The sequence below is a fragment of the Oncorhynchus kisutch genome, linkage group LG24, assembly GCF_002021735.2.
Source record: "Oncorhynchus kisutch isolate 150728-3 linkage group LG24, Okis_V2, whole genome shotgun sequence".
NCBI classification, from domain to species: Eukaryota; Metazoa; Chordata; class Actinopteri; order Salmoniformes; family Salmonidae; genus Oncorhynchus; species Oncorhynchus kisutch.
In genome coordinates this window covers 30,462,602-30,487,363 of record NC_034197.2, presented here as the reverse complement: position 1 = coordinate 30,487,363, position 24,762 = coordinate 30,462,602, and the positions used below count along the sequence as shown (strand labels likewise).

The 24,762-nt window shown below is 44.3% G+C and overlaps 1 protein-coding gene across 2 annotated transcripts in view; it reads left to right on the top strand.

Moving 5' to 3' along the window:
• LOC109869226 (zinc finger and BTB domain-containing protein 46) overlaps positions 1 to 24,762 on the top strand; it is an 84,368-nt gene that overhangs the window by 51,151 nt on the left and 8,455 nt on the right. Inside the window, exons 4-7 of one of the 2 annotated variants that reach the window (XM_031804092.1) lie at positions 1,572 to 1,856; positions 12,159 to 12,496; positions 15,718 to 15,751; positions 16,028 to 22,581. In XM_031804092.1, coding sequence (XP_031659952.1) covers positions 1,572 to 1,856; positions 12,159 to 12,496; positions 15,718 to 15,751; positions 16,028 to 16,761 — 1,391 coding nt within the window. In that variant the 3' untranslated portion in view covers positions 16,762 to 22,581. Of the gene's footprint in view, positions 1 to 1,571; positions 1,857 to 12,158; positions 12,497 to 15,717; positions 15,752 to 16,027; positions 22,582 to 24,215; positions 24,392 to 24,762 lie in introns of those variants that run through there. The other variant, XM_020459212.2, reaches the window with a different exon arrangement.

Sequence of the window (24,762 nt, the reverse complement as noted above, 5' to 3'; positions counted from 1 at the left end):
ATAATAATTTTCTTTGAGTTCACATACAGAACTTTATGAAAGCAGTTGTGACACATGAAGGTCTGCACCCAGTAGAACCTCATTTGAATCTCCTGTTATAACATGCCTGTATCAGACGCGTAGCAGCATAGGCTTTAGGCTATTTTTGCCCGCTCGCTTCGTAAATTGGTCCTAATCGGTATGTCAGCAAGCTTGCAGCCGGGCATGCAACCCATAGGTCTGCCTTTAAGCAAGCTTGCAGCCGGGCATGCAACCCATAGGTCTGCCTTTAAGCAAGCTTGCAGCCGGGCATGCAACCCATAGGTCTGCCTTTAAGCAAGCTTCCAGCCGGGCATGTAACCCATAGGTCTGCCTTTAAGCAAGCTTGCAGCCGGGCATGCAACCCATAGGTCTGCCTTTAAGCAAGCTTGCAGCCGGGCATGCAACCCATAGGTCTGCCTTTAAGCAAGCTTGCAGCCGGGCATGCAACCCATAGGTCTGCCTTTAAGCAAGCTTGCAGCCGGGCATGCAACCCATAGGTCTGCCTTTAAGCAAGCTTGCAGCCGGGCATGCAACCCATAGGTCTGCCTTTAAACAAGCTTGCAGCCGGGCATGCAACCCATAGGTCTGCCTTTAAACAAGCTTGCAGCCGGGCATGTAACCCATAGGTCTGCCTTTAAACAAGCTTGCAGCCGGGCATGTAACCCATAGGTCTGCCATTAAACAAGCTTGCAGCCGGGCATGCAACCCACAGGTCTGCCTTTAAGCAAGCTTGCAGCCGGGCATGTAACCCACAGGTCTGCCTTTAAGCAAGCTTGCAGCCAGGCATGTAAAGGCCTGATTGGTGGCGTGCTGCAGAGATGGTTGTCCTTCTGGAAGGTTCTCGCATCTCCACAGAGGAACTCTGACTCAAGAGTCTTGGTGGTTCCAAATGTATTCCATTTAAGAATGATGGTGGCCACTGCGTACTTGGGGACCTTCAAGGCTGTTCTGGTACCCTTCCCCAGTACCGTTCCTCGACACAATCCTGTCTCGGAGCTCTACGGACAATTTATATAACCTCATGGCTTGATTTGCTCTGTCATGCACTGTCAACTGTGGGAACTTATATAGACAGGTGTGTGCCTTTCCAAATAATTTCCAATCAAATAAATGTATCACAGGTGAATTCCAATCTAGTTGTAGAAACATCTCAAGGATGATCAATGGAAACAGGATGCACCAGAGCTCAATTTCGAGTCTCATAGCAAAGGGTCTGAATACTGATGTAAATAAGGTATTTCTGTTTTATATTGTGTGTAGATTGATGAGGGAAAAAATCTGTTTAATCAATTTTAGAATAAGGCTGTAACGTAACAAAATGTAGAAACAGGGAATGGGTCTGAACACTGTACACTATATTTTTGGGGGGCAAGTCTATGGTAAAGTGCTTTAGTGTACTCATTTTAAACATGTGTCATTGGTTTGATATCTTACATGGTTTATGTTGTCATATGTGTAAAGTATCATTTTGTACCTTTCAACATAACTAATAAAGATCAATCAATCAAACTCAATCAACCAATGAATTAATGATTCCTCTCTGTCTCCAGGTGCAGATGTGACAGAGCCCAACAGCTCAGACAGTCGCGGAGAACGTCTCGACTTCTTCCTCAAACAGGAAGAAGCTCTGACAATGGGCGAGGCCAACTTCCTGGGTGCCAGCGAATCAGATGGCGCAGGAGGCGGGACCGGGGGTGGGACTACACCATCGGTAGCCAATCTGAGGGCAGCATTGATGAGTAAAAACAGCCTGCTTTCATTACGGGCTGAGATGCTGGGGGACGATAACCCTGTACTGTTTGAATTCATGCCCAAAGGAGGACACTCCCTTTCACGTAAGTTACTGTTATAGTATGTTACACACACACACACACACACTTCAACAGCACTTAACTGCTGTTTGAGTGTCACACAATACCACTGCTACAGAATCATCATTCTCTCATTGGCTTTTGTGAATTTAGTTTTGGTGTGTGCAGGTGTGCGTGTCTATTGCATGCTGTGTGTGTGTGTGTGTGTGTGTGTGTGTGTGTGTGTGTGTGTGTGTGTGTGTGTGTGTGTGTGTGTGTGTGTGTGTGTGTGTGCTGGTGTGTGTGTGTGTGTGTGTGTGTGTGTGTGTGTGTGTGTGTGTGTGTGTGTGTGTGTGTGTGTGTGTGTGTGTGTGTGTGTGCATGGTGTGTGTGTGTGTGTGTGTGTGTGTGTGTGTGTGTGTGTGTGTGTGTGTGTGTGTGTGTGTGTGTGTGTGTGTGTGTGCATGGTGTGTGTGTTCAGTATGTAACAGGTCTGTGTGATGGTGCAAGAGAGGATTACTCAGTTGTGACTCAGTGAGAGAACATTGTGCTGGGATGGCTCCCGGGTGTGTGAGAAAATGTTTCCTGGATTTCTTTGCCGAAGTGTGTGTGTCAGTGTGTGTGTGGTTTCATAAAACAGGGTTTAGCCATGTTCATCTGTGTGTATGAGTGATTGAATGATGTATTGTGCATGGGTGCATGTGGGTGTGTGTCTGAGGCCTTGAGGATGGCCTTCCATACCTTGCCTCTATCTTGGTGTAAATATAGCAGGATGCTAGCCATTGGAAAAGCTTTTAAATCATCAACTTTAATGTTCCACTAACTGCGCCTCTCAGTCAAGTTATTTTGGACCATTGGAATATACACTAGATGACCAAAAGTATGTGGACACTTGCTTGTCGAACATCTCATACTAAAATCATGGTCATTAATATGGAGTTGGTCCCCCCTTTGCTGCTATAACAGCCTCTTCTACTCTTCTGGGAAGGCTTTCCACTAGATGTTGGAACATTCTTGGCCTTCCACTAGATGTTGGATCATTCTTGGCCTTCCCCAAACTGTTGCCACAAAGTTGGAAGCACATAATTGTCTAGAATGTCATTGTATGCGGTAGCGTTAAGATTTCCCTTCACTGGAACTAAGCGGCCTAGCCCAAACCATGAATGACAGCCCCAGACCGTTATTCCTCCTCCACCAAACTTTACAGTTGGCATAATGCATTTGGGCAGGTAGCGTTCACTGGCATCTGCCAGAGAACGCGTTTCCACTGCTCCAGAGTCCAATGGCGGTGAGCTTTACACCACTGTGTGGTTGCTCGGCCATGGAAACCCATTTCATGATGCTCCCGACGAACAGTTATTGTGCTGACGTTACTTCCAGAGGCAGTTTGGAACTCGGTAGTGAGTGTTGCAACCGAGGACAGACCATTTCTACTCTCTACGCACTTCAGCGTATCCGTTCTTCCAGCTTGTGTGGTCTACCACTTCGCTGCTGAGTTGTTGTTTCTCCTAGACGTTTCCACTTCACAATCACACTACTTACAGTTGACCGGGACAGCTCTAGCAGGGCAGAAATTGGACAAACTGACTTGTTGTAAAGGGGGCATCTTATGACGATGCCATGTTGAAAGTCACTGAGCTCTTCAATAAGGCCATTCTACTATAAATGTTTGTCTATGGAGATTGTTTGGCTGTGTGCTCGATTTTATACACCTGTCAGCAACGGGTGTGGCTGAAAGAGACAAATCCACTCATTTGAAGGGGTGTCCACATATTGCTGTATATAGTGTCTCTCCCAGTGTGTATTTATGTGTGCGTGTTTGTGTGTGTGTGTGTGTGCGTGTGTGTGTGTGTGTGAGGGTGCGTGCATGTGTGTGTGTGTGTGTGTGTGTGTGTGTGTGTGTGTGTGTGTGTGTGTGTGTGTGTGTGTGTGTGAGGGTGAGGGTGAGGGTGCGTGCATGTGTGTGTGTGTGTGTGTGTGTGAGGGTGAGGGTGCGTGCATGTGTGTGTGTTTAATTTCTCTTTGCTTTCTTTGGCTGGTAATTGTCTTCTTTGTGCTGAGTTGTGTTTGTCTGTGTTTGAGGGAGATGGAGAAAGAGTCCAACTCTAAACCTGGTCATGCCCTTTTAGCTTAGCCCTGCTCTGATACAATAGGGCTGGAGACTAGGGCTTTGACTGAGTGGACCCCTACACACACACACACGCACACACACACACAAACCCTCTGTTGGCTTTAAGTGAAGAGATTGAGGCGCTGTCATAGCAGGCACGCTGCCTCTCATTTGACCTGCCCCTACTGAGGGGCCTCTATCATACACACACACGCACGCACACACGCACACACGCACGCACACACACACACACACACACACACAAACCCTCTGTTGGCTTTAAGTGAAGAGATTGAGGCGCTGTCACAGCAGGCACGCTGCCTCTCATTTGACCTGCCCCTACTGAGGGGCCTCTATCATACACACACACACACACACACACACACACACACACGCACACAAACACTTAACACAGATCCTTGAGTAATGATATGAGTAGAATTCAAAGAATGTTATCAGTACCATTTCGTCCTTCTGAAATGTGTCTTATGTGCCTAGTAATTTATGATATGTTTAAACATGCCTCTTTATTTGAGTGTCAGCGCATTGTGAACCCTAGGGAAAGTGTTTGTTTGGCCAAACACAGCTTGAAAGCACCACACAATAGGGTGGTTTTGAGAGATGCCTTTCGGGATGGCCAACCAACCCCTCCACTGAGGTTTTCACTCTCTCTTTAAAAGAGAGATGAAAATTAACAAGCATTATGTTCTTCAGAGCACTGAGGGAAGGACAAGCCTAGTGAGTTTGACAGATTGCTGCTTTCTCCCCTCAGTACAACCTACCCTCTATCCCTCCCCCAAGTTCTCCTTCACACTCCCTTCTTCTGTCTCTCCTACGACCCCTTCCTCACCCCTTCCCTCTTTTACAGTCTCCTCTTCTTCCCTCCCTCTCTCATTCATTCAACCTGCCTCTCCATAACACCTCCCCACCTCTCCACCTCTTTAACTTCCCTCCCTCTCTCATTCCTTCAACCTGCCTCTCCATAACACCTCCCCACCTCTCCACCTCTTTAACTTCCCTCCCTCTCTCATTCCTTCAACCTGCCTCTCCAAAACACCTCCCCACCTATCCACCTCTTTAACTTCAAAGCATAGTTATTTAAATCCTTGGGAAAGTATTGATTCATCGAACAGAGTAGTAGGGCGAGGTCACCTGCCCCATTTCACCAGCCATTGCTGCCATTATCACAACTGTGTGTTTGTGTGTGTATGTGTGTGTGTGTGTGTGTGTGTGTGTGTGTGTGTGTGTGTGTGTGTGTGTGTGTGTGTGTGTGTGTGTGTGTGTGTGTGTGTGTGTGTGTGTGTGTGTGTGTGTGTGTGTGTGTGTGTGTGTGTGTGTGTGTGTGTGTGTGTGTGTGCGTGTATACTAGTTTTCCTACACGATCAGGACTGCAATGTCCTAATAATTCACCCAATAGTCCTGAAAAGGTAGGAACATTTTGAAGGGAGTGGCTCCTAATCGGCGAGGGGTCTTTCACTCTTTGAGTGAGCAAATTCTTGCAGTATCTCGCGAGAATTTGGGACTTCACAAATTTTCTCGTGCAGAAACCTGATTAGATATATAGCTAGTTAAACCAGAGTTAAAAGCCAAAAAGATTATATTCACAATGTCACTAAGCAAAAAACTATCAAAATGACAATATCCATTCAAATGTCAAAACATGATTTTGTTGTGAGTTCAGTATTATTTACTTGTTTTTGCAGACCCACTACTATGGTGTATCGTCATTAGCTAGCTAGCTAATGTTAGCAAAGGACACCAGCAGTATGATCTCTATCATTGAATATCTTGATCCTCTCCCTGAGAATACTTTGTTCGTTATTTTTGATGTTGAGTCGTTATACACTAATATTCCACACGATGGCAGTATTGAAGCCAATGGCAGTATTTTCTTTTGTTATGTTACCCAAATGAACAACCCTCAAGTGCATGCATTAGAACATTGGCTGAAATGGAACTCACAAATAATGATTTCATATTTCAAAACTATTTCTTTATCCAAATGAAGGGTACTGCTATGGGACCCCCTATGGCTCCTAACTTTGCAAATGTGTATGCAGGTTACATGGAGAAACAGTCAATTCTCAATCCTCTCAGCAACAAACATTTTTGGGAAATGGTACATTGATGATATTTTGGTTTTATGGAGGGTGATACAATAACAGCTCCAGGCATTCAATGCTTCTTACCTCTTGTTCTGAGCACCTGAGATTCACTATGCAATCTGACACACAACAAGTAAGTTACCTTGATCTTTTGATTTTGTGTGAGGATAATGTTCTATACACAGATATTTACAGGAAACCCACTGATTGTAACAGTTTGTTGAGGGTTGATTGCTGTCACCCACTTCCTTTGAACAACTGTTTGCCCTACAGCCAATTCTGTCCAATCAAAATCATTTGCAAAAAACAATCAGATTTCCACAGAACCATGGCTGTGATGCAAAGAAAATTCAAGGAAAGTGGGTACAAAAATGGTCAGATTTGCCGTTGAGAAAATACAAAACCAATCAAGACATGATCTCTTTCAAGGAAAGTCTCGCAAAAAGAAGGATTCTTGCGTTCTCACTACGCGCTATTCAATGTGCTCTGAACAATTTAAGGGAATCGTTCACAAACATGTGTAATATGTTTCCGGACCCTCCCTTGGTCGTGCTTTCATAGATGAACTGGTGACCTCTGATTTACCATCCCAAAATACCCAAAATACCCAAAATACCCCGCACAACGTCTCCTTGCGCCAGGTGGAAACTACAAGTGTAATGGCTGCACTCAATGCAATGGCACTTACCAATGTAGATCCTTCAAACACCCCCAAACAGGCAAACAGATCCCAATCAAAGGTGTTATCACGTGTTCCACTAAGGCAGTTATTTATCTTATAACTTGTCCTTGTGGTAAAAATTTGGTGGGCAAAATGAAGAGCAAACTAAAAGTAAGAATCTCTGTGCATCGTAGCACCATTAGGTGGAAAAACTCCATGTACCCATTTGCGGCCCACTTTTTGGAAGTGAACCACTCTATGTTGTTCCTTTGCTATATCGGCATAAAACACATCACCCTCCCTAGGAGAGGGGGTGACCTTGACAATTGGCTGTTAAAATGAGAGGCTGCCTGGATCTTTAATTTAAAGACCCTTGCTCCCTTCGAGGTCTCAATGTAGACTTTGATCTGAAGCCATTCTTGTGATTCTTGTGTTTTTGTCATCTATTGTAAATAATGTTTGTAGGCCTATGCAGCCAAGTTGTATCTATGATCATATGATATCCATTCATGCTTTTTACATGTTCTATTTCTATCTGTAAATCAACCAATGAAATCAAGCCACAGCTGGCCATGATTATAGACACCTGTGTGTGTCCTTTCAAACTCTATATAAACTAGTGACCCGCATTGTTACTCAATATACCCTGATGAAGACAGCTTGGCTGTGGAAACAGTGGTTATTAAATGATTGCATCTGAGCTCCTAGAGTGTGAGGCTCTCCTTTTTCTTTTTCAAACTCCGCTAGACAGCACCTCTCCTAAACAGGTGTGCGTGTCTTCCGCCCTCGGCTACTGTGAGAATACTTGATGATTGTTGATGGAAACAGCGGTTTGTTTCAAATGATTTGGTTTTCAGCCTTCCCCAAACCATATCCCTAAGCTTAATCACTCAGAATGAACACTTAAACACTTAACCCTTTGAGTTGTTTCTGGTTTAACCCTCCGTGTCTGGTGATCTCTTAAGTAGGGACACTTGACAAGTAGGGACACATGACAAGTAGGGACACTTGACAAGTAGGGACACATGACAAGTAGGGACACTTGACAAATAGGGACACATGACAAGTAGGGACACTTGACAAGTAGGGACACATGACAAGTAGGGACACTTGACAAGTAGGGACACATGACAAGTAGGGACACTTGACAAATAGGGACACTTGACAAGTAGGGTCACATGACAAGTAGGGACACTTGACAAGTAGGGACACATGACAAGTAGGGACACTTGACAAGTAGGGACACATGACAAGTAGGGACAAGTCACTTGACATCCTTGCTAAAAGTGCTGACTTAGGAACCCCTTTGTCCTTTAACCTCTTGACAGCTGAAGGGTCAGTTTAGCCGGACCTTGGTTACATGTACGCACGAACACCAGGCCCATGTAATGCTATACTGTAATGGAAAACTGTCAATTATAAATGTTTTACTGCATCATACTCTAAATGATGGTGCATTGTGGGGACAAAATGTGGGTGGGGTAGAATTTCTGTATTTCGAATGGCACTGTAATTCCACCCAACAGAATACAGTACTGTACCATAGCCTTGGAGCACCAAAAAACATTTTGATCACTAGTGGGTGTATGGTATTGTTGTTTCTCTCATTACCATATTTTGAGGCGTACCTTGTAAGAGGCTATATTTGTTGAGTGAGAATGCTGTAAGCCTTTGTTAAGGCCTCTAGAAGTGCAAGTGATACAAAACAAATGTTCATTAATATGCTGTAATGTTTGTCAACACTTTACTTAGCAGCCAATCTGCTTGTACCAATACCTTGTAATTACAGTAAACTACTGTAATATACAAACGCCTCCCCTTAACAAATTTAATTCACCCATTCATTCATTAATTCCGATTATGGTAGCATTGACTTTTTTACAGTATAAAACAGTACATTTTACGGAACTGTACTGTATGTCATTACACAGTACTTGCTTTGATGCCGTATTTATGTTACAGTAGGTGTACTGTAATATGAAATTCAGAATTGTACTTGTAAAATGCTGTCAAAATCACGCTAAGCCCTTTACAATATATAATTCACCTTCTGGAAAAACGGAAATTCTGTCTGTTAATTCTCTAATTATATCACCTTACTTAGCAGTTTTAGGTACCAGTGTTGTTTATCTTACAATCCCCAAACACACATGGAATAATTATCTAGAAAGCACATGGTAACATAGTAATTACAGGATACTGTGCTAATATCTAGTTACAATAGTAGTGCATTGCACTATACTGTATATGTCCCATATCAAACCCTTCTAGCGAGTCCTTTGTGATGTACTTAACTGTATTGTGGGGGGAAACGTTGGATCTTTTCTGGGAATCAGGAATTAGTAGCTAGAGGCCCACGTTTGCTGCCTTTGTGTCCCTTTTCTACCCCTTGACCCTTGACCCTTGCCCCAGTCAACCACCCTTCTTCTTCAACCCTTCTGCTTCACACCTGGGTTCAAATACTATTTGCTGTATTTCAATTACTTTCAGATACATTTCAGATACATATTTGAAAAATAAATATAAAAATTAACAATAAATATGAATTACAAATATTTAAATACACATGTATTTTAACGAGAAGGGTGTAATTGCAAACTGCAATAATGGGTGCCTTCTGATATCGGGCATTTCTTGATATCAAGTTACATCCACTACTGCTCACCATTGTTCCGTGGCCGTATGTTTCACGCCGGGGACAACAGTTGTTGACAACTGTAGCATTGTAGCTAAACCTAACTATTTTCCTAACCTTTGTCCTCAGTCTCCTAACCTGCCACGCTAATTCACCTAACCTGCCAGGTTAGTTATCTTAGCCTGCTATATAATCAAATCATCTGTGTCGAGAAACCATCAGTCTCATAACACCGGAACTGACCAATGGTAGGTATCAATAAGCTTTTCCTGATATCAGGGAACACCCATGAATTCTGATCTGCTATTACACCACATTCATTTCAACCCTGGTCTGATCTGCTTCATGTCTCTGTCTCTGTCTCTGTCTCTCTTGTGCTCTGTCTCTCTCTCTCTCTCTCTCTCTCTCTCTCTCTCTCTCTCTCTCTCTCTCTCTCTCTCTCTCTCTCTCTGTCTCTCTCTCTCTGTCTCTCTCTCTGTCTCGCTCACTGTCTCTCTTTCGTCTCTTGCTCTCTTGCTCTCTCATTTCTCGCTCTCGCTCTCTCATCCCTTCCTCCTACCATTTCACCCCACTTTTCTCCTCCCCTACTGACAATGCCTGGGGTAGGGCGGAAATGGAGAGTGTGTGTATGTGTGTATGTGTGTGTCTACAGTAAGTGGGAGTGGAGGGAGCGGCAGTTGAACATTCCAGGAATCTGTCCATGGTGGAGCCTCATGGTTTTGTGATTGTGTCCGCTGAGGAGAGGAGAAGAGGGGAAGGGATGTCTAACCCACTGCATAACTCTAGAGACATTCCCTGAAAAACTGCCTACACACACACACACACACACACACACACACACACACACACACACACACACACACACACACACACACACACACACACAGCAACACATTTATAAACGATGTGTGTGTGTGTGTGTGTGTGTGTGTGTGTGTGTGTGTGTGTGTGTGTGTGTGTGTGTGTGTGTGTGTGTGTGTGTGTGTGTAGGCAGTTTTTCAGGGAATGTCTCTAGAGTTTCTTTCCATTTTCAGAAATGTTGGTCAATTTGATTTTTATTGTTTAAAGAAATTATGAAAGAGATTGGTGTTTTTTTTCTCACTATTTAATCATGACATGTATTTGTTTGAAATCTATCACTTGATGGTTTCATTACAGAGAGACAAATAATGTTTTTTTAAACTCTATATATCCACCTCACTCTCAGAGAAATAAGTAGTACTGCTAGGTTTTACACAGTCAAATATAACAAATAAGTACATTTTTAATAAAGTACTGTACAAATGATACATTTGTGACATACATTTATCTTTTTTTTTAATGAATCAAGTAATATGAGATCTGTATGTAAAACATCTACATTTAGTCATTTAGCAGATGCTCTTATCCAGAGTGATTTACAGTTCATTCATCTGAAGATATCTAGGTGAGCCAATCACGTATCACAGTCAAATATACAGGATACGTACGTCCAATTCTAGCTAAACAATGGATATAGTGTTTTGAAACAAAAGCACATTTAATACACCTAAAATCTATGAATAAAAAATCTGAGAACAGTAATATTTTACACACACATGAAGGTACCCATAAGAAATCATTTCTGGTGAAAAAACACAAATGTGAAAAATTGGTGGATATAGCATTTTGGAAAGAAACTCTTCTTCTACACAGTATTCCCTATTTCCCATCCCAACACACACATATTAACAGTTTTCTACACATTCAGTTTAAAGCTCCTTGACACTACACACACACACACACACACACACACACACACACACACACGCACACACACACACACACACACACACGCACACACAAACGTACACACACACATACACACACACTTTCTTTTACATTGCACCAGGATCTCTATGGAAGTGTTACCTTGGATACACCTACAGTATATGTGTGAATGTGTGGGTGAGTGATATGGTATGTTCAGTGTGTTAATCAGTTGTCTGCTACACTCTCATATACTGAATGTTAGTGAGCCAGCCAGGTAACCCGTGATGCAAGTCCGTATTAAATGTCAGTGCTGTTACCTTTAAGTAGGTTTTGGTTTTGCTAGGGTGTTGTGGACATGGATGGCGGATGGGGAAGCATCTGCCTCTCGTGCCAAAGTTTGCATGTTCAAATCCAGTGATAGATAGTTGATTTTGAGATTTATCCCAAACCTTAACCATTACCTTAACCATTCAGAGTTAATGCCTAACCTTGTGGAGATAATGCCTAACCTTGTGGAGATAATGCCTAAAGTTAACTTTAAACGCTTTGACATATTATGTTTGGAACAACTTAAAAATTGTGCGCTTGAGAAACATGGATGAACGTGTAATTCTGATGTGAGGCTGTGAGAGCTGGTTGAAGGAGCAGGGTGTTTTCCTGATTAGACCTACCTTCGCTACGGTTCTCTCCCTAAAATGGATGCTCTCATAGACAGCTGCTCTAATTCAGTATTTTATATTCGACAATACAAGATCCTCATTCGTCTTCTCAAACATCGCACAAGCACACACACGTCCGTCCTCTCTGCGTGCACGTGGGTGGAAGGAGAAGGAGAGGATGAACGAAAAAAGAGAGAGAAAAGAGAGTACCAGAGAGTACTCCTAAACCTTTCCTCCTTGCTGGCAGAGGAGAGGAGAGCAAGTCTTTTTGTTCGTTCCTCCTCCTCTCCTCTCCTTTTATCTGCTTCGGGTTAGCCGTGGTGCTGCAGCTGTCTCAGTGTGCCCCCTTGCCCCCTCTCTCTCTGTGCTGCTGTTGTGTGGACGCAGACAGATGGTTGCAGTTTGTCCTGAGTGGGTGGGTGAGCCTCGTTTCCTGTGCTCCTCAGGCCTCCACCACCTCCACCACCAGCAGCAGCACCTCCGAAGTGCAACAATCCGGCCAGGGGCCACAACAGGGGCCACATTTGATAGCAAACAAGGAACTGCTTCCTTCTCCTCCTCCTCTCCTCTTCCACTTCTCCTCCCACCTCCTCTTCCACCACCCCCGCCATCCTTCCTCCGTCCGCCCACACTCCCCCTGCAGCCCTCTGAGGCCGGGCCCCTGATGGCCCCTGGATTGCGGGCTGGGGGACCCAGCACAGCACTCCACTCACGCTCAGAGGAGCTGGCTATGAATGTAGAAGAGAATCCTGAGGGTCCCGAGCCCTCTGAACCCCCACCAGAGGTAAGCAGAAACATCCATGTTCACCCCGGGTGGAAGTTGGCCCTTAAGACACTGATCTAGGATCAGTTTATCCTCACTATATTATAACCTTAACAATGAGGAGGAGGAATGTAAACCTGACTTGAAATCAGTGTCCAGGGGCAACTTCATCCCACTCCTTCTGTTTTATACCCTGGCAGTAGGGGTGGGGTTGGTAGGGGGTTGTATACCCCTGGGGGTCATATCTCCCTCCACAGCCCTCCACAGCCCCTCTAGTGTTGTGTCTTTGTTCACCCTATTCTAGCTGACTGTGGAATCTGTTGTGTTTCCTGTTCTTATTACTTGTGTTATTACCGGTGATATCTATTTGTCTGTCCAACCTGTCTGTCCAACCTGTCTGTCTAACCTGTCTGTCTAACCTGTCTGTCTAACCTGTCTGTCTAACCTGTCTGTCTAACCTTGGCTGTGTGTCTTTGTTCCTTTCTCATTTCCTCTGGGTGTTTTTTCATGATTTTATTACCTTTAAATTCTATGATTTTTCCTATGCACAATGTCTTAACAAAATCCCATAGACTACATCTAGAACCCGAGATTGCATACATCTAGTTTGGAGTTGATGGGAAGTAGTTAGCAGTGATAATATATGTAATGTTAGGGGTCTGGTGAAACAATGTGGTCCTACAGATGCTTTACATAACAGAGAGGTTTCAGGACTGAATAGAATCAATATCGCTAGACAATAAGAGGGTCAAGAAATTACCTTCTCCATTCTGCCACTGTGGGTGTGTGAGGGTGGGTGGATGGGCATGTGCGTGTGCGCGCGCTTGTGTGTGTGTGTGTGTGTGTGTATGTGTGTGTAGGAGCAGCAATTGGTTTCAGTGGACTTCCCTCCCTACAAGGCTCTTTATCTCTGTGGACAAGCCATCTGTTTGCCCAGACCATGGTGTTCTGTTCTTCAAGGAGGGAGGGATGGTTAGGGTAGGTGGAGGAGGAGAGGTAGGCTTTAGTTTGGGGATGAACACACACACCCATAGGGAGGGGTCGTTGAACAAACAAAAGCTAATCTGTAACCCCCAGCCAGAGATACGAATCCAGAGATACAAATAAATATTGAATACCTTATTGTCTTGTCTTCGCCCCCCCCCGTCTCTTTCTATGTCTCTCTCGTTCTCTCGCTCTGCATTTCTCTCTCTCTCTCTTTTTCCTAATTCCTCTCTCTCCCTCCACCTGTTACTTTACAGTAAAAAGAGTAATGGGTGATTGTGTTGCAATTCCACACAGACTACAGCCCTCAGATCAGACCACTCACTACAGCCCTTAGATCAGACCACACACTACATCCCTTAGATCAGACCACACATTACAGCCCTTAGATCAGACCACACACTACAGCCCTTAGATCAGACCACACACTAGAGCCCTTAGATCAGACCACACACTACAGCCATTAGATCAGACCACACACTAGAGCCCTTAGATCAGACCACACACTACATCCCTTAGATCAGACCACACTGACCACACACTACAGCCCATAGATCAGACCACACACTAGAGCCCTTAGATCAGACCACACACTACAGCCCTTAGATCAGGCCACACTGACCACACACTACAGCCCTTAGATCAGACCACACACTACAGCCCTTAGATCAGACCACACACTAGAGCCCTTAGATCAAACCACACACTACAGCCCTTACATCAGACCACACACTACAGCCCTCAGATCAGACCACACACTACAGCCCTTAGATCAGACCACAAACTACAGCCCTCAGATCAGACCACACACTACAGCCCTCAGATCAGACCACACACAGACCACACACTACAGCCCTTAGATCAGACCACACACTACAGCCCTTAGATCAGTCCACACACTACAGCCCTTAGATCAGCCCAGACTGACCACACACTACAGCCCTTAGATCAGACCACTCATTACAGCCCTTAGATCAGACCACACACTACAGCCCTTAGATCAGACCACACATTACAGCCCTTAGATCAGACCACACACTACAGCCCTTAGATCAGACTACACACTACAGCCCTTAGATCAGACCACTCACTACAGCCCTTAGATCAGACCACACACTACAGCCCTTAGATCAGACCACACATTACAGCCCTTAGATCAGACCACACACTACAGCCCTTAGATCAGTCCACACACTACAGCCCTTAGATCAGCCCAGACTGACCACACACTACAGCCCTTGGATCAGACCACTCACTACAGCCCTTAGATCAGACCACACACTATAGCCCTTATATCAGACCACACACTACAGCCCTTAGATCAGACCACACACTACAGCCCTTAGATCAGACCACACACTACAGCCCTTAGATCAGACCACACACTACAGCCCTTAGATCAGTCCACACACTACAGCCCTTAGATCAGCCCAGACTGACCACACACTACAGCCCTTAGATCAGACCACTCATTACAGCCCTTAGATCAGACCACACACTACAGCCCTTAGATCAGACCACACATTACAGCCCTTAGATCAGACCACACACTACAGCCCTTAGATCAGACCACTCACTACAGCCCTTAGATCAGACCACACACTACAGCCCTTATATCAGACCACACACTACAGCCCTTAGATCAGACCACACACTACAGCCCTTAGATCAGACCACACACTACAGCCCTTATATCAGACCACACACTACAGCCCTTAGATCAGACCACACACTACAGCCCTTAGATCAGACCACACACTACAGCCCTTAGATCAGACCACACACTACATCCCTTAGATCAGACCACACACTACAGCCCTTAGATCAGACCACACACTACAGCCCTTAGATCAGACCACACACTACCCAAACACTGATCTCTTTTTCATCTCTGTTTCTAATTATGTGTTTGTTTATTTGAGTTATTAATCCATTAACCATTTTTTTGCTTTCTGACTTTTTCTCTCTTTAACACTTTGTCTTCTTTTTATGTGCCTTTTGTTTACATGTGTGTGTGTGTGTGTGTGAATATTGTGTGTGCGCGTGTGAATGTTGTGTGTGTGTGTGTGTGTGTGTGTGTGTGTGTGTGTGTGTGTGTGTGTGTGTGTGTGTGTGTGTGTGTGTGTGTGTGTCTCTCTTTCTGTGTGAGTGTGTTCACAGCTTGCCTTACCTTGCCTGCATGCCCAAAGAATATTCATCCATACATTACATTGGAGCCAGGGTATTTGTGTGTGTTAACTGTGCATCCTGTGTTGCAGGATGAAGAAGATTCTAAGCAGGGATACAACACAGGTAAGTATGGGGCCTAGAATTGGTTTAGATAGCATATACATGATCAATTCCTTAGACCATATTTCACCACTGTCACAGTATAGGTAGGAATTATTTTTCTGATACATGACATAAGTGGTGGTCGTTCTCACCTCTTTATCTCTCATTCTCTTTCCTTCCCACACTCTTTCTTTACTCTCTCTCCTCCTCTTTCCCTCCTGCCCCCTCCTCTCTTCCCCCTATTCTCATTCTCCCCTCCTCCTCCTCCCTCTCTCTCCTTCTGCTCCTCTCTCTCAGTTCTGGAGTGTGGTCCATCTCCCATGGAGAGGGATCAGATGGCTGAAGGGAGGCATGGTGTGTCCAGGGTGGACGTGTCAGCAGGTAGGGGGAGAGGGGCCTTGTCGGGGCCTGCTTGGCCACAGGAGCTGGCCTGCTCCCTGTGCAAACGGCTGTTCAGCAGCCTGGAGCATCTCAGGGAGCACGAGTACCGCCACACCCTGTCTCTCACGGCCCTCTCCCTGGACTGGCCTGACCCGCAAGGCCCCTTAGCCGACCACCACCACAACCAGACTCAAGCCTACTCTCAGTCTCTCTATTGCCTCCCGGTGGCCGAGCATTTTCCACCACGGTACCTCTGCTCCCAGTGTCCAGCCACCTTCACGCTCAAGTCCAATGCAGACCGGCATGAGAAGACCATCCACTTCAAGAGGAAGCTGATGCAGTGCACCTACTGTCTGAAACAGTTCAGAGACCGTACTGATCTACACAGACACCTCTCCTCCGTACACTCCAGAGAGAGAGGCCACTCTTGCCCAGCCTGTGCCAAGGCATTCAGTACCCAAAAGAACCTGGCCACGCACGTCAAGGTGTGCTACCAGCTGGGGGTAGAGTCAGAGTCAGGGAGAGGTGTCGGCATGGGGGTGGGGCAGGGTGGGGTTACTGAGAGACTGTGGGGCTTGCATCATGAGATGAAGGTAGACGCCCATAGCAACCATAATAATCAACATCACCATGTGAATGTGGTCGATTGAGCATGGATGCATACAGAGATATAGAGAGTAGACACACACACACACACACACACACAAAGACATTATACCCATGTCGATGAATGACCTGTGGTCTCATTGCACTGAAGAGGATCACTTCCTCCCTAAACCGGTATCTCTCTTCCCATTGGATGAGAGTAGATCTGAGTGGGCCCAATTGGGGTTATATGTAAGAGCACTTATATATTTTCTACAACCGGTGTAATATTTGTACATTTAAAAGATTAATTAAAGAGTGATCTTTCATAAAAAGTTTGGTTTTTACATACACTACATCACCAAAAGTATGTGGACACCTGCTCGTCAAACATCTCATTCCAAAATAATGGGCATTAATATGGAGTTTGTCACCCCTTTGCTGCTATAACAGCCTCTACTTTTCTGGGAAGTCTTTCAAATAGATGTTGGAACATTACTGTGGGGACCTGCTTCCATTCAGCCACTAGAGCATTAGTGAGTTCGGGCACTGATGTTGGGCGATTAGGCCTGGCTCGCAGTCAGCATTCCAATTAATCCCAAAGGTGTTCGATAGAGTTGAGGTCAGGGCTCTGTGCAGGCCAGTCAAGGTCTTCCATGGCGATCTCAATAAGACATTTCTGTATGGACTTCTCTTTGTGCACGGGGGTATTGTCATGCTGAAACAGGAAAGGGCCTTCCCCAAACTGTTGCAACAAAGTTGGATACACATAATCGTCTAGAATGTCATTGTATGCTGTAGCGTTAAGATTTCCCTTCACCGGAACTAAGGGGTCTAGCCTGAACCATGAAAAACAGCCCCAGACCATTATTCCTCATCCACTAAACTTTATAGTTAGCGCTATGCATTCAGGAAGGTAACGTTCTCCTGGCATTCGTTAAACCCAGATTTGTCCTTCGGACTGCCAGATGGTGAAGCTTGATTCATCACTCCAGAGAATGTGTCTACTGCTCCAGAGTCCAATGGCGGCGAGCTTTACACCACTCCAGCCAACGCTTGGCAATGCACATGGTGATCTTAGGTTTGTCTGTGGCTGCTCGGCCATGGAGACCCATTTCACGAAGCTTCCGACGAACAGTTCTTGTGTTTCCAGAGGCAGTTTGGAACTCGGTAGTGAGTGTTGCAACCGAGGACAGACCATTTTTGCGCACTCTGCGCTTCAGCACTCGGCGGTCCTGTTCTGTCAGCTTGTGTGGCCTACCACATGGTGGCTGAGCCGTTGTTGTTCCTAGACATTTCCACTTCACAATAACAGCACTTACAGTTGACCGGGGCAGCAGGGCAGAAATTTGATGAACTGACTTGTTGGAAAGGTGGCATCCTATGACGGTGCCCCGTTGAAAGTCACTGAGCTCTTCAGTAAGGCCATTCTATTGACAATGTTTGTCTGTGGAGATTACATGGCTGTGTGCTCCTGTCAGCGACAGGTGTGGCTGAAATAGCCGAATCCACTAATTTGAAGGCGTGTCCACATACTTTTGTAAATACTGTACAGTGTATGTAGGCGGCGGCCTATATTTTGAAGAAGCCTTTAGGCATCTTTTTAAAAACCACAATTGCTATGCAAAGTGACCAGTGAAAATGTACTGTAACGGCTCACCTGAGTTCCAGCTTTGTTTTATTATGTATCAATATGTGTTTGTTTGTCTGTCTGTTTGTCATTCTGTACAGCTGTCACTTGCTTATGGAGTGCATTGATTGAATGATCAGGGGTGCTCATATCACATTGTTGGTGCTGTTGTTGGAAATAGCTCTGGGTAGAATCAGGTCTAGAATCAGCTTACCTTTGTTAAATCCTCATCGTAACCATCAGGGGGAAAGCACAAAACTGACCTTAGAGTGTATAGCGAAACCTTTTTTCTTCTACTTGGGTTCTTGTGGTGTTTATTCTATCCCCCAGCCCCCTGTCTCCCTCTGTGTCGCCAGCTGAAGCTCTCTTCTCCATATTAGGAAGGGAGATTTGGATCTCCTACTCTTTACATACCACTAAAACTGCTCATAAACTGACCCCTAGTCACCACACATCAGCACCACCTGCAGGTGATCATATGTACTATACATTCCCTGTCAGCATTGATTCTGTACACTAACATCAGAGGTCTGTTCTGGGAGCGGAGTGCCCTAACCCTATCCAGTCTGACACAATGCTACAATAATCTGTTTTTAACCTTCAAATCAGGAAGTGTCATTGAGATAACACATGTCAGATGTAAAAACAGAGGTCCCTCATACATTCAGAGGAGGCCTACAATAAGTTCACATGTGACACATACAACAGCCCTGAGAGGGTAACGTTCATGCAAATGTTTTTGCGCTGAATTATGCCTAGTTGGATTTGAGGAAAGGTATTGATCTATGTTTCTGCACACGGAGTTCCTCTCCTTTATCTGTTTTGATAAAGCTTTTTGGGCTTCCGAGTGGCGCAGCGGTCTAAGGCCCTGCATCTCAGTGCTAGAGGCATCACTACAGACCCTGGTTTGATTCTAGGCTGTATCACAACTGGCCGAGATCATGGAGTCACATAGGGCGGCGCACAGTTGTTAGGAGAGTGTTTGGCCGAGCGTCGCCCGGGTTAAAGGAGGGTTTGGCCGAGCGTCGTCCGGGTTAAAGGAGTGTTTGGCCGAGCGTCGTCCGGGTTAAAGGAGGGTTTGGCCGAGCGCCGTCCGGGTTAAAGGAGTGTTTGGCCGAGCGTCGTCCGGGTTAAAGGAGTGTTTGGCCGAGGTAGGCCTTCATTGTAAATAAGAATTTGTTCTTAACTGACTTGCCAAGGTAAATTAAGATTAAATAAAAAATAAATGATATGCAGGAAGTTGACTGGTGAACACAGGTGTCTGTGAAGGGCATTTAACATGTTTTCCTACATCCGTCCTGTGTTGTTTTTAGATCAGTGGAGATGAAAGGAGTACCAAGCCACTTAAAACAATACAGACATGCTTGCGGGCGGGTTGGGGTGGGGTTAGAGTTGTTTCAAGTTCTTTTCTCTCTGTGCGCTGACCCAAATCCTCCTAACCCCCTCTATAAGCCCAGCTGATGGAGAATAGTAATTGGCTCTTCTCAGCTCCAGCCCTCACTGACCTACGACCCCTCCTTGGGACGACCCCTTCTTGGGTTAACGTTGGGGTGGCAGGTAGCCTAGTGGTTAGGATGTTGGACTAGTAACCGAAAGGTTGCAAGATCGAATCGCTGAGATGACAAGGTAAAAATCTGTTGTTCTGCCCCTGAACAAGGCAGTTAACCCACTGTTCCTAGGCCGTCATTGAAAATAAGAATTTGTTCTTAACTGACTTGCCTAGTTAAATAAAGGCAAAGGGTGGTGACATCCCAAGAATCCCAGATAACACTAACATAAGAGGAAGTGGGCAGAGGAGGGCCATGACTTCTCTGTCGTCATAGGAACAAGTGGAAATTCTGGGAGGAAGGGTAAGGATTGAAGGGTAAGGACTGGAGCGGAAGGGGGAGGATTGGAGAGGAAGGGGGAGGATTGAAGAGGGATGGGGAGGATTGGAGAGGGATGGGGAGGATTGGAGAGCGATGGGTGGAAAAAGGAGTGGAAAGAGACAGTGACAGCGAGAAGATGGGGGAGGGAGATAGGAGGTTAGATGGTGTTGTCTGAGAGGTTCAGAGTGTCCATTGTAACATAGTCACAGTCTATGGTTGATATAATGTTTGAATTAGTGTAGGGCTACAGACAGGGAGTAATGGTTGTGGATGGCAGGGTGGGACTAGGAACTAGGACAAACATATCACTTACTGTATCTTAAATGGAATTCCTTATAGACTGTTTGTCTTCCACCTGCTTGTTACTGCATGAAAACAAGGTGCGTTGAATGCGTTTTGCATGTATAATTTGGTCATTGGATTGATGCTATTTCAGTAACTGAATTATAGAACCACAAAGCTCTCTCTCTCTCTTTCTTTCTCTGGCAGTCCTTAAGGATACACTTGTCACAGTGTTTGAGTGGTCTGACTAAAATGCTGTCTTGCCACAAACATTATTCTCTGAGAGCTAGGACTCCTAAAATAGGAATTAGAATACTAGAATACCTCCACTTCCTCATTCTGAGGTAAAAAGCATATTTTTCTGTCTGTTTGATGTGACTGTAGTACAGTTGCATAGGGAAGTTAGCTGTAATGTCCTAATTTTCTGTAAGTGCATCAACCAATTAACCAATCAACCAATCAACCAACCACTCATTCAATCAAATTTGGATTTCTACTTTTTACAAATGCAGCTGACCCAAAAAGCAAGCCGGGTGTCAAACCCCGAAGATCAGTGACAATCTAAAGCTGTGTTTGTCAGTCTAGGTCAATGTGTGTCCTGTCTGTGTCCATACCCTTCCATGGAACCTTATACAGATCCTATTCAATTATCAAACTATTTTAATTCCTAATTCTATGCCTCAACCATTATGACTGGGGGGTCATTTGAGATGTGTCCCATATGTCGTTTTGGTGTTTTCCACAAAACCAGGTATGAGAACAGACCAACATGTTAAGTGGAACTTGTCATCTTGTTTAAGGAACTTGTCCCTGAGCTGGCCTCAGAGAGAATGAATGTTCTGGCCTATGGTCAAACAGGAAAGCAGGCTATGCTTCTCTCACGTGAACCAGACTGGTTAGGAGCCATTTTTAAAAAGAGCCAATGAGGTGGATTTCGGTTGCAATATTGGGATTTTCTTTAGTAAATTCTTAGAGCAAAAATACAATGCATTTTAGACTGTATTTTTTGTCTTTTAATTCCAAATATCCAAGATCGATATGTATTTGTGTAATGTTTCTAGGGTAGTTTGTATTCTGTAATCAATAAACTGTGAACGAAAACCCATTGGGAGGTTGATTATTTTGTTATTGTGTTTGTGTGTTATACTTATGGAGAAATATACAGTACACACATACTATATAAAATAATGCATTTTATACACTTACTTTTTCCTTTCCTAAATTGTCTAACCAGGTACAAAATGTGTATCTGCATACTGTATGAGTATGGAAAAAGCATTATTTTAGTTGTAGGTATAGACTACATTCTTACTTTAATTCCCCCTACCATGATTCCACATTGGCAGAGTGAGTCAGGTTGAACAATCAATCTGCGTCTTTTGACTTGAGGACATTTTGTGCAAATCTCCCATTGACACATATGCAGGATCTGTATGAAATTTCGAGTTACGCCCATGTTTCCCAACCAAGTTGGGCATAACAGTGTGAGGCTGGATGAGGTGTTGTATTCATACTCTCCATTCTGACTCCCTGAGCCTTTCTAATCCACATTCTGTTTATGTCAGGTGAACAGCCTGTTTGTCATGTTGATTGGGGTTTCTTCTCAACCAATCTATTAAGCTTCTTGCCCTGCCACATATAGTCAAAGTCCGGATAAGACACACACACACACACAGGCGTCCACGCACGCACACACAGATGTCTGCTTGAGCATCTACTTAACCTTTTGTCCAGACTTTGATCTGATGGGCTTAGTGGAGGCTGTAAAAGCTGAATTACAGCAGTGTGGTTTTACAGTCCTGTTTACACTATGCGATCGTAGGGTTGCAAAATTCCAGGAACTTTCAACATGGCAACCCTGTGTTTGTCCTGTCCTCCTTTTACCTGACTTCCCCTCTGTGAATATCTAGCAAGTCCTCGACCTCAGGTGTGTTGATCTCATTAGTACCTGACTCCTCCTGTGGTTTACCTTTGACTCTAAATCATGTTGCGATGTGGAGATATCATGTAAGAGATCATCAACGAGGGGCTATGCGTTCTCTGGAAAATAATGCACAATGTGCAATCTGTGCTTTTAGCAGAGTGGAGCTAAAGAATAAGAATGTTTTGTCATACCCATTTTATACGGTCTGATATACCACGGCTGTCAGCCAATCAGCATTCAGGGCTCCAACCACCCAGTTTATAAAGCCAATTATTAACTGGGTGGTTAGAGCCCTGAATGCTGCTTATCTGAAAGCTGTGGTATATCAGACCATATAATACTATGCTTATGACAAACATTTATTTTTATAGTTCTAATAACGTTGTTAACCAGTTTATAATAGCAATAAGGCACCTCAGGGGTTTGTGGTATATGGCCAATATACCATGGCTAACGGCTGTTTCCAGGCACTCCACATTGCGTTGGGCGTAAGAACAGCCCTTAGCCGTGGTATATTGGCCATATACCACACCCCCTCGGGCCTTATTGCTTAATTATCCAAACCCTGCTGTATCGTAATCTCTCTCCCCCTTTTACCTGACTTCACCTTTGTACGGTAGCTCTTCCTGGTGTTTATCTGACCTCACATGTGTGTATTGATCCCTGCCTAGTTGATCTATTATGTAATATGGATATGTAAATCTATTGTAGGTCTTTATCCAAGTGTTACCGTGTCTGATGTAATGTCTCTCTATCTCTACTTGAGATGTATTCTCAAGTAGACTAGATCCTGAATAAAGAGAGACCTCTTCTACAGGGAGTAAACAGGATATTGTTGACAATTTCCTGGTTGTTGTTGTTGATAATGTCTTGAGTTTTTTGTTTATTCATACCTTCCTATTTAGACAGGCTAGTTGCTAGGGAAAATTTGACTGACATTTAGGTGGGCATCGGGGTTGTTAAGACCATAGAATTAGAATTTAAAATACTGGAATGGACATTAACCTTCTTATGATGGGATGAAGGTCAGCCATTTTGATCAGGGAGTTGGTCAACCATGGTTTGTGGTTGACCACAAACCATGGTTGTGATAATATATTGTGTGATAATATATTCTGTAAAATAATGAATTTGAATAATTTATCTGCATTGTATGTTTGTTAGCTAGCTAGCCAACCTGTTTTAGAGAAATGATTCCATAAATTTTTTTCAAATTAACTGCCAATATCCCAACATTCCATACAAACAATAGAGTCAATCCACAGCCAGACACTTTCTGGAACAGTTGATGACAGGACTTAGACAAGTTGTAAATGAAACAAGTACTGATATTGTATCTTGTAAAACAGGTTGTTTGGATCCTGGATGCTGATTAGACAAGCAGTGTTCCAAGCCGTGCTGTATTGGCCATCACAGGCACACTATGCCTGCTAACAGTTCCACCTGAAAGTGATCACTGCGTCTCCATAAGAATATCATGTTGCTGTCCGAATCATCTCTTGTATTTATCTAAACTCACACATTATTTCCACTTGCTTCCAGCCTAGCATTTAGTTTGGTACAAGTGGGGTTCATATAAGCCTCGCCATCTGCCTGACCTCGGAAACAATGTTTCACTTTTGAATTTTGATCTCTGTAATCTTGTAAACCTTTGATCAATTTAACCTGTCACTCAAATTGCACATCTAACTAACTGATGTAGACATTTTAAACTTTTTGAATGAACTTTAAATAAACAACTCTGCCAAGTCACATTGCCTTTAACTCTCTCTCTCTCTCTCTCTCTCTCTCTCTCTCTCTCTCTCTCACACACAGTGAATGACTTCACAGTGATCCGTAAGAAGTTTAAGTGTCCCTACTGTAGTTTCTCTGCCATGCACCAGTGTATCCTGAAGAGGCACATGCGTTCCCACACGGGCGAGAGGCCCTACCCCTGTGAGATCTGTGGCAAGAAGTTCACCAGGAGAGAGCACATGAAGAGACACACACTGGTGAGTACAGTGCAGTAGCAGATAGTTGCCACCGGGGTGCAGCAGTGAGCTGAGTCATGCACTTGCCCTGCTGTTCGCTGTAGCACCTTTCCTACAGTCAAATTACCTAGTGGACTCATGAGTGGAATATTATTATTTTTTTCATAATTAATTAACATGATTTCAAAAACCGCGCCCAAAATCCGATGTTACTACGTCCAACAGTTTCATATTTTAGTCTTCTGTGATGTATATAAAGTGTAATATTGGGTTGCAAACTCAAAATGTAATACATTTCAACTCCATATCTGACATGGTACAGGTGTCTTCTTTTTTTAAGCCCATAACCATGTGTGTGAGGTGTGTACCTTTGTTTCAAAGTATACTGAACA